Source organism: Theropithecus gelada, chromosome 19 (genome assembly GCF_003255815.1).
Source record: "Theropithecus gelada isolate Dixy chromosome 19, Tgel_1.0, whole genome shotgun sequence".
In the NCBI taxonomy this organism is placed as follows: domain Eukaryota; kingdom Metazoa; phylum Chordata; class Mammalia; order Primates; family Cercopithecidae; genus Theropithecus; species Theropithecus gelada.
Window position 1 is genome coordinate 15,538,087 of NC_037687.1, and position 10,530 is coordinate 15,548,616.

The 10,530-nt window shown below is 49.9% G+C and overlaps 1 protein-coding gene across 3 annotated transcripts in view; it reads right to left on the bottom strand.

Moving 5' to 3' along the window:
* Positions 1-10,291, bottom strand: part of LOC112613097 (phylloquinone omega-hydroxylase CYP4F2-like) — a 28,210-nt gene extending 17,919 nt beyond the window's left edge. The window contains exons 1-7 of one of the 3 annotated variants that reach the window (XM_025368314.1): positions 10,203-10,291; positions 9,595-9,793; positions 7,755-7,899; positions 4,765-4,818; positions 4,546-4,673; positions 2,254-2,375; positions 1,360-1,630 (exon numbers count right to left, since the gene is read on the bottom strand). In XM_025368314.1, the coding sequence (XP_025224099.1) occupies positions 1,360-1,630; positions 2,254-2,375; positions 4,546-4,673; positions 4,765-4,818; positions 7,755-7,899; positions 9,595-9,792 (918 nt within the window). In that variant the 5' untranslated portion in view covers position 9,793; positions 10,203-10,291. Of the gene's footprint in view, positions 1-1,359; positions 1,631-2,253; positions 2,376-4,545; positions 4,674-4,764; positions 4,819-5,969; positions 6,115-7,754; positions 7,900-9,594; positions 9,886-10,202 lie in introns of those variants that run through there. The other 2 variants (XM_025368316.1, XM_025368315.1) reach the window with 2 other exon arrangements.
* Between the last annotated feature and the right edge of the window lie 239 nt (positions 10,292-10,530).

The following is a 10,530-nucleotide window of genomic DNA, read 5'->3' on the forward strand; positions in this document are numbered from 1 at the left end:
ACACACACACACACACATAGATGAAGTCACAGACTTAGAAACACAGACACACAAATACAAATACACATAAACGTAGACATAGACACAGATATAGACACACACACACACATATAGATGAAGTCTTAGACTTAGAAACACAGACACATAAATACACATAAACATAGACACAGATATAGACACAGACACAAACACATAGACGAAGTCGCAGACTTAGAAACACAGACACACAAATACACATAAACATAGACATAGACAGATATAGACACAAACACAAACACACACACACACACATAGATGAAGTCACAGACTTAGAAACACAGACACACAAATACAAATACACATAAACATAGACATAGACACAGATATAGACACACACACAAACACACACAAATGAAGTCACAGACTTAGAAACACAGACACACATATACACATAAACATAAACATAGACAAAGATATAGACACAGACACACACACATAGAAGAAGTCACAGACTTAGAAACACAAACACGCAAATACAAATACACATAAACGTAGACAGACACAGATGCAGACACAGATGCACACATAGACGAAGTCACGGACTTAGAAACACAGACACACAAATACACATAAACATAGACACACACTCAGACACAAATACTCATAGATGTAAACATAGACATAGACAAAAACAGACACAAGCACAGGCACAGACAAAGATATAGACACAGCATTGACATAGACACAGCCATAGACGAAGACACAGTCACAGACACAGACAAAAAACACGGACAGACAGACACTGAGACAAAGACACAAATACGGAGAAAAGACAAAGACATAAACACAGACACAGATACACACAAAGACATAGACACGGATGAAAATATAGACAGAGACAAAGACATGCACATAGACATAGAAAAGACAGGACAAAGCCGTAGACATGGACAAAGATGAGGACACAGATACAAAGACGTATGGATATGGCCAATGACAAAGACAAAGACACACAGTCACAGTCACAGACAGAGACACAAACTCAAACAGAGACAAAGATATAGAAAGACATAGGCAAAAACATAAACATAGATCCAGACATAGATGTAGATGTAAATGTACCTATTTAAATGTGGCCAATTCACTCATTAGCTTGTAAATAGAGCAAACTCTCAGACTTGTCAGTTTCAAACCTAGCAGCTCCCTGCTACGTGCACTCCACAGAGTCATCTCTAAAACCTATCTCTGACCTGTCCCTCCCTTCCTCAATCACCTTCCGTGGCTCCCTAGTGCCCTCTGGATCAAGTTCAACTTCTTTCATCTGACATTTCACATGAAGCTCCCTTCTACTTCTTGAATTCAGATCCCAGAGAAGCCCACCTTGCTCAGCAGGAGCACATCAATGAAGTCCAAAGTCTTGGATTTGGCCTTGGCTTGGAGGAAGTCCTCAACACCCTGGCTAGGGAGGGTGCGGCGCCGCTCCTGGATGACGGCATCTGTGAAGTCGTGCACCAGGCGGCAGGCCCTGCGGAAACGCTGCCCATCAGGGGTGAGATAATACAGGAAATCTATGTACAGGAGGATCTGCTGGTGTCTTTTTGATACAAGGGCACTGAGCTCCAAGATGGCGGCAATATATTCACTGGGCTTCCTGCAGGATAAGGGCGGAAAGGGAGAAAACAATTTAATACACCTGAAGCCCCAGGAGCACCTCCCACCAGCAGCCAGGAGCTACCTCCTAACAGTAAACAGAGTATCCAGGAACAGATGACCCCACAGATAAAGGGTGGGGATCAGCATGAGATTGATTCTCCAAGCTCTCTTCTCCCCCTGCATCCTATCTCTGTGAGATGCCTCCATGCCGCTAGGCATCCAGAGTATAATTTGCACATTTTTCTCCTGTTCTCTTTCCCTCCCCGTATACAGTCCTGACCCTTCTCCTTGAAACTGTCCACAGAGTTCAGACTTCATCCTCCTCCAACCGGTCCATGATCTAGCTTCCACCCTAGCCTCTTTGCATCAGTGTTAACTCCATTTAGTGCTACATTACAGTCAATCCCCTATAGAGCTCAGCTCTGACCACACCCACCAGTTCAAACCTCTTCGATGGCTCCCTGGAAGCCTCAAGATAAAGTTCACACCAGTCCTTCAATGATCAGGTATAACTAAACTCCTCCAGGAAGGTTTGTCTGATTTCCCCGCTCAGTCCTCCCTCCCCCACCTACCCACTTTGGGTCCATGGCCCAAGATCCCAGATCCTGGGCAAGAACTTACTCCTGACAATGGCTGTCAAAGCTGAAGACACATTTCTGCAGACTGTCCAAGGTCATGAGGCTGATGTGCTCAAACATGTCCAGACGGGCACTGCCCCCCGAGGCCAGGAGCTGCCACTTGGCCTAGCCAGAGAAGGGGACAGAGCTGGGGCAGGCTCCTTGCTCCCTTGAGCACCTCTCCAACCCCAACCGTCAAGATACACTCCCCAGAATAAGCCTCTTCATCTTCTCCCCTGGGACCCCTCCCCAGGGAGGACTAGGTTATGGTGCAAGCAAAAGCTGTTACTACTAAGAGATGAAGACCCAAGATTGGGAATTAGGAGACCTAGGTTCAAGTTCCAGCTCTGGCTCCCGTGCTCTGTGTGCCATTAGTCAATTCACTACCCTCCCCTATATCCCACCTGTCAAATCTTCAGGAACAGTTAAGATGATGTGCTTTGGAGCCATATAATCCACGTTAGAAACTGCTCCACCACGCCAAGCTCACTCATTAGCTGGGTGAACTTGGGTTAGCTCCCTAATCTCTCAGACCTGCAGTTTCATCATCTGCCATGGGGCAGAAATACATCATCTCTCCTTCACAGAGTTCTTAAAATCAAATTGGACAATATATACTCATGTCATGGAATGGGCACATGGCATTGTTTCTGGCATATGGTTCATGCTCAATAAATGTTGGATTTCCCCATCTGTATTGTAATAAATTGATTTCAACAATCTCCCTGTTTTGGGGAGGTAGTCCTTCGTGAGTCCTGAGCATCCTTTCTGGGAATGTCATGAATGCAAGACACTGATGTTCTTGACATGGAAAATTTATCAGAGTTGTGTTTGCGAAGAATAACTTTGAGGGATAAGGTAAAGACTCCCCCTAGGCCGGGCGCGGTGGCTCAAGCCTGTAATCCCAGCACTTTGGGAGGCCGAGACGGGCGGATCACGAGGTCAGGAGATCGAGACCATCCTGGCTAACATGGTGAAACCCCGTCTCTATTAAGAAATACAAAAAACTAGCCGGGCGAGGTGGCGGGCGTCTGTAGTCCCAGCTACTCGGGAGGCTGAGGCCGGAGAATGGCGTGAACCCGGGAGGCGGAGCTTGCAGTGAGCTGAGATCCAGCCACTGCACTCCAGCCCGGGCGACAGAGCCAGACTCCGTCTCAAAAAAAAAAAAAAGACTCCCCCTAGACATGTTGCTTTTGCTTGCTATAAAAGCAGATTCCCTAAGCTTAATTCTCCTTTTCTGTAATGCAATATACTATGTCAGCAGGCATTTATAGAAGCCCACCTGTGTCAGCCCATGGGATTTGGGAAGCTTGGAGAAAAAAAATGCAATCTAACAAGAAACACATGCTGCTCTCTGTGTCATGAGTAGTAAACTATCCTTTGTCTCTGACCCAGAAGTCTCTTGTCCTTCTGGAAGAATTTATGAAACAGTAACAAACTAACTTATCAATTTGTAAGTTAAAATAAATCCTAGACACTTCACAAAACCTTGCCACAATTCGTCCCTTCCTCCCATATCCACACCCTTTACAATGTGATTTTTCAGCAACTCCCATTAACAGACAGAGCCTATTTTACCCCCTGCCTTTGATTCTGTGTTGGACTTCTGGCTCTCAATGTCAAAATACAATGTGGTGAAAACGATGAGGTAATAACTAATGAAGTTAAACCTCATCTTACTCCCTGGAGCCCTGCCTGCATTGTGAACCACGGGGTGCCTTCTGGAAGGAGACAGTCATAGGGAGGAACATCCAGGGGTCCCAGCTGAGGCCAAACCCAGACATGTGAGAGAACCCAAACATGTCCCAGCCAAAACCCAAACATGTGACAGAATTCAACCAACACCTGCAAGGCTGCCTACCTGACCCCCAGCTGCTCTTGTACCATGAGTGATCCCTTCCACATCCAGAAGAACCTGCCAACTGTCCCACAGACTTATTAGCAATCATAAGTCCTTACTGTTTTAAACCAATCAGTTTTCAAGTTTCTTACCAGCAACAGCTACTATGCAATGGTCGTCATGACCCTCTTGAGTTTACAGGGCCAGGGTGATGGAAACATAGAAACAGACACCTTCTGGGCACCTACTGTGCACCAGGGACATGACTCCATTACATCACCTTGACCATCTTTTAAGTAGGGATGATTAGCCCCATTCTACAGATGAGGAAACCAAGGCTCAGAGAGGAAGAGCAATGGCCCAATGGCACAAGCAGAGCCAAAATTCCAGACCAGATCTGTCTGTGGTTCCCCCAACCAAAGGCTGCAGCTGGGACCTTGGCTTCAAATAACTCACATGCATGATGTTCACACTGTCATTGAAAATCTTCATATAGGGCTTCAGGATGTTGAAATGGAAGGCGGGTGTCAGCATCCGACGGTGGCGGCTCCACTTGTCACCAGCACTCAGCAGGAGCCCATCCCCTAACAGGGCAGCCAAGGGCCATGGGCAAGGGCGTCTCCCTCCCCTGGCCCTCCAGGTTGTTCCCAACCCTGTTCACCTGCAGATACTCACCCAGCCAGGGCTCCAGGAAGCTGTAGAAGAACTTGTCCTTTGGTGCAAGGGTGGCTGACATAAATGAGGACAATCAGGGGCCATGGAGGCAGGTGAAGGAGGAACTTTGGGGGTGGGAGGGAGGCTCCCAGCAAGAGGTTTGCATTTCTCCCTTCCGAGCCCCACATAGCAGGAAGGGGGCCAAGGGCAGAGGAAGAAAGGAGGATGGGGGAGGGGAGGGAAGACCAGACCAGGCTACGGCAGCACAGTACAGCAATGACACTGCCTAACCTGGCACAGAGAAGCTATGTCGGGGCTCCAGCATGCCTTGACATGCCTCCTACATGATCCAACATTTTCCTCAACCCCTGAGCATAGCTCGGCACTCTACAGAATGCCTTTACATGGACCCAGGACACCCTGTCTGTCCTAGCACTCTCTGACATCTCCTGGCATGGCATCTTCTGACATGGACCTGGACATGAGACATGACCCTGACATGTGTTCACATGTCCTGACATGGCCACAAAATACATGACAATTCCTAACACGAGACAGTATGCTCTAACATGGACATGAGATGGTCTAACATGACCTTAAACGCGTGTTCCACATACAAGCTCTGGGTTGAATATAAATATGGTATCTTTAACGTCCCAGACATAGCCCACATGTGATCCAGACTGTTCCTTAGGCATGACCCAAACATACTATAACACAGCCTCAGACAAGACTCAAATAATGTCTCAGACAGCTCACACAGGGACTCTGGGTCCCAGACCTCACATAAGCCCCAAACATGGCCCAGATGTGACCAGCAGGAGGAAACGGCAATGTCAAACAGCACCTGAGACAAGAACCAAACAGGCCCTCACATGCCCCACATGTCCTTGGCCACAGATCAACCCCACATATGACCAGCTCTACATGGCCCCGGTTGGATTGATACACCAGATGTAACCAGGTATAACACATTTCAGGTGTAACCAGGACCCACGTGTAAATATACACGTGACAAGACATAGCCGTACAGCAGACCTGACCATTTAACAGCCATCATAGAGACACATCCCAGACATGAGCAAGCAGGAATAGAGGTCAGACAGGTGGAAGTCCAGGGGCGATGGAGGCAATGGCGTCTCCACCACAGCCCCACCTGGCTATACATGGGTCACGTGATCAGCTGGAGCCAGCTGTGGGCAAGGCATGGCCAGTGCAATGTCTGCCTGAAGCAAAGAGCACAGGCTTGATGCAGGTGGGGAGAAAGATGTGGATGACTGCCTGCCAGGGCCCCACCCACCAGCAGCACATATCACCAAAGGTGCCCACCAGGCTTTGTGTGTATAGAAGACCTTCCTCCGAGCTGTGAATCTGGAGAAAAACAAACAGGACCCAATTCATGCTCTCCTAGGCTGTGAGAGAGAAGGATCTGCAGAGAAGAGGTCGAAGCCCTCGTCCTGAGGATTTCAAGCAGCATCTCATCCTCCTCTCAGTGCTGAGCCCCACCTGGGCTTCCTCCTCACATCCTCCAGGCAGGACTCTCCAGTCCTTCAGTTACACAGACAGAAAAGAGGTCTTTCCTCATGTAGATCCACACACCGTGTTTCCTGAGCTCTCATTCATCCCATTTTCCAGATGAAGAGCCTGAGACTCTGAACAATAAAGTCACTTGCCCACAGTCCCAGACCATGGCTAGTCTGAGGCCTGAGACTGGGTCTGTCTGCACCCATGGCCTGAATCCTTAACCAGCAAACTTCTTTTCGCCCCCAAAACAGTAGCTCTGGAAGACCCAGGCCTGCCAAGACTGGCCTATCAGAGTCACAGGGATTGGGTGAAAAATTGGTCCTATGACTCAGGCAAGGAGAAGTAAATCATGGGCCATTTCTGGGAACTCTGAGGGAAAGGTGGGGTTTCCCATGGGAACTGAGCTTCTGGGACTCATCTTCGACGTCATGAGGAAAAGACCGCCTTGAAAGGAGAAGCAGCCTGGAGAAAGCTAAAGCCAAGAGAGAAAGACAGATTCCCAGTGACATTGTGTGAGACCCAGATCCAGCCATGCCTGAAGGCCACCCTCCCTGGACTTTAAAGTCAATAGGTTCTCTTTCTTTGCTTAGACCACACCAGGTTGGGTTTCCACCACTCACAATGGAAAGAGACCTCAATAACCAGAGACAGCTGGGAACCAGCCCAGAGTCACTCAGCATTTTAATGTCAGAGCCATGGTCTCTGTAGGATGCTGCCCATTCCCCCTGCTCGGCCTGGCCTGTCCAATGATGGGAAGCACAGAGGTCAAGGAAAGGGTCCCAAGCTGGGGTGGAGTCTCCTTTTGGAGATCCCCAGGGCCTGCAGCAGGAGAGCAATGAACTTAGGGTAGACAAGCTATAGGATGGGGCAAAAGGAATTGACCCACCAGAGGTGGACATCATGGAAATAGCAGCCCAGACCTCCTACCAGCCACAAGTCCTCCTCATTGTTCTAGGCTTTGGGACAGGCAAGTTGATGCTAGACCTGGCAAGGGGCCTTGAATACTACCGATGTCCAATTGCATCACCCTGCACTCTCCTTTCAAACATTCCTACTCATTGTTCCAGACAGAGCTCCAGCAACTCCTCCTCCAGGAAGTCTTCCAGCCTGCCCCAGCAGAGACCTTGTTCTTCCCTGAACTGTCATCCATCTCCCTCTGGCCCTTTCCTGATCCCATGAAGTTGGGGATATCTCTATCCAGGTCCATCTCCTTAAGGTTGGGGTTCCTCCAAGACAGAGCCTTGAGTTGAGGTCTCTCAGGGTGTTCCAGGGCAGCCCAGAACACCAGGACAGGGTGTCAGAGGGCAATGGAGAGAGGAGATGCTGAGATGGGAATTGATGAATACATGAAAGAAAGACGAAGATGGCTGAGAGAGAAGGAAAGGAGAGGCCAGAGTACTGCAGGGACCAAACAGGAGCTTGGGGATAGAGGAAGTGCAGGCCTCAAATGCACTGCAGCACCCACCACCAGGTGTTCCAGATGGTACCTGAGGCATTGATGACAGACCGGATGATGTCGGGGTGGCACAAACTGAGGAGGGGGAAGACGGGGCCCATCCAGACCCTAAAGCCCCGGGGATAGGTGGCCACCAGCTGAGTCAGAACTCTCATGCCCTCCTCTGTGGATTTGACCTGCAAGCAAGGCAGGGGTCGTTACCTTCTGTGATGGTTAATTCTAGGTGTCCACTTGACTAGGCTAAGGGATGCCCAGGTAGTTGGTCAAACATTTCTGGGTGTGTCTAATCTATTCATCCTATCTATCTAATTTTTCTATCTATATATCTATCTGCCTACCCATCTATCCATCAATCCATCTTATCTGTACTTTCATCCATCCATATATTCATCCTATTATCTACTTATCATCTATTAATAACTACCTATCCATCTGTCTAATGTATCCATCTCATACATACCTACTCTATCTGTATACCTAATCTATCCATCCTATCTACTCTATCTACCCATCCATCTATCATCCATCTATCCATCCTATCTGTGCATCCATGTGTCCATGCATCCATCTATCCTTTTATCTATCTATCTACGTACCTGTCCACCCATCCATCCACCCATCTATCCATCCTATCTGTGCATCTATCTATCCTATTATCTATCTATCTATCTATCTATCTATCTATCTATCTATCTATCTATCTACATTCCTCCTGATCTATCTATCTGTCTGTCTATCTATCTATCTATCTATCCACATTCCTCCTGCTCTCTCTCTCTTGGGGCCACCTCCAAGTCCCAAGGGTGCATCCCAGGGCAGAGGGAGAAGACACACTGTCCACTCACAGAGGCCCACTTAGCTTGAGAGGAAAGAGTTTCTTGTTCTGGGAGTCATTTCAGCCCAGAGGCGGCCACATGGGGAGGTCCTCACAGGGGAGATTCATAGGGAGCAGTATGGCCTCAGGACATGTCCCTAAGGCTGGTCCCCGCACCCCTTCATATCCTGACTGGTTCACAGAGGTTCCAGTTCCTCCCATGGAGAAGGTTCTGCACACAGGAGACCCTCCCTTCTCAGCAGCCACTAGGGGAGCAGAGGTGACTCTGACCGTCCATCAGAACAGTGTCTCCCACCTGGGAGCAGCTTCTGCACCAGGCTCTGTGCTAGTGCGTCCTGTGCACCCTCCCACTTCACCTGTGGACACACCCATCAATCCTGCCATTTGCAAATGAGCAGACTAAGACCACGTCCCCCAAAGAGGAGAGCAGGTCTAAGTCAGAGGGCAAGGTCTCGGGGAAGGGAAAGGCCAAGGAAAGCTTCTGAAAGGGGAAGTGAGTGACCAACTTTTATCTGGGTTTGGTAACAGGTCTCATTGGTAAGAGGGAGATAAGAGGAAGAAGAAGATAAGAGGAAGGTGCCTTCAGATATGGTGGAAGTGGGAGAGGGCCCACGCCTCTCCTCTAGCCCAGCTGTACCCTCACAACAGGAAATAGTCCAAGCAGGGAGAGGACCCTGGACAGTGGGTGCAGGAGGCCTCAAGTCCAGCCATGGAGAATGTGGGAATGCCAGGGACTCGCCTCTCTGTGCAGCCAACCCCTCTGCCCAGAAGCCCCGCAGAGGTGCATTAATGTGGGAAGACAGGCAGGAAAAGGATTCAATGCAGGCCAGGAGTGGGAGGATGAGGAGGTGAGAAGGGCTTGGGTTGGCACAGCACAGAAATAAGTGAATAAACAGAGGAATGAGTAAGACGCTTCCCCTGCTTTTCTGCCACCCCAGATCCCAGCCCACCCCCTTCACCCCCACTCCGTCAGCCTCAGACCCCTCAGGAAGTCCATCCACCCTGAGACCTAGACCCGTCCTGCTGCCTCACTCACCATGCCCTGGTGTCCCCAAAACCAGTTCCGTTTCGGGGGTTGTGGGAAACCCCGGAGGCGGCGGCTGTTGTCATAGAAGGCGTAGGTCCAGGCCAGGACACGGGCCAGGAGCCAGGAGGTCCCGACTAGCAGCAGGAGCAGCCACGGGGACGCTGCCACCGGCCCGAGGCCCAGCCAGGACAGGCTCAGCTGGGACATCCTGCAGGGCAGATGGGATGGATGGTGAGATCCTGAGGCCCAGGGAAGGGCCCAGGGAGCTCCAGGGATAGTGAAGAGGCAGGGACGGGCAGTGCTGGAGGTAGAGCAGGGAGGGCTCAGCAATGGGTAAAAAGGGACTGAGAGGTAAAGTCCAGAAAGGCCCAGCCAAAACCAGCAGCCAAGTGGCCTCCAGTTCCCTAGTAAACACTCAGAATGGGAAAGAGAGAGAGAGACTGATTAAAGTCCAGAAAGGCCCAGCCTGAATCACTGGGAGGTTGCCAGGGGCTTGGTTTCAGTTACCAGGAAACCCATCCTCCAGGCCAGCACCTGGGAGCTGCATGGGCCTTGGGCAGTACCCCTCTTCATCCCAGGCCAGGACCCCCCCAGACCTGCCACTCCCAGCCTGGTACCTTCTGTCAGGAGCAGTTTGTCCCACACAACCTCCTCTCCCTGTCTGCTGGGAGGCCTTTGACCCTGGCCCTTGATGTAGGAAAGGCTGTGGGAGGGCTGACTGGGTTGGGCTGGGCCAACCAATCCCTGCAGCCTGGGTGCATCTCCCGAGCCTGGGCAGCCAACCAACACCTGGCCTCAGGCCAGCTGAGTGCAGAGGAATCAACTCAAGGTCCGGGTGGATGGGTAGATAGATAATAGAGTAGATAAGATGGATAGTTTAGGTAGATAGACAAAGTAGATATAAATGATGGATATATTAGACAGATGGATAGATAGCTATTAAGA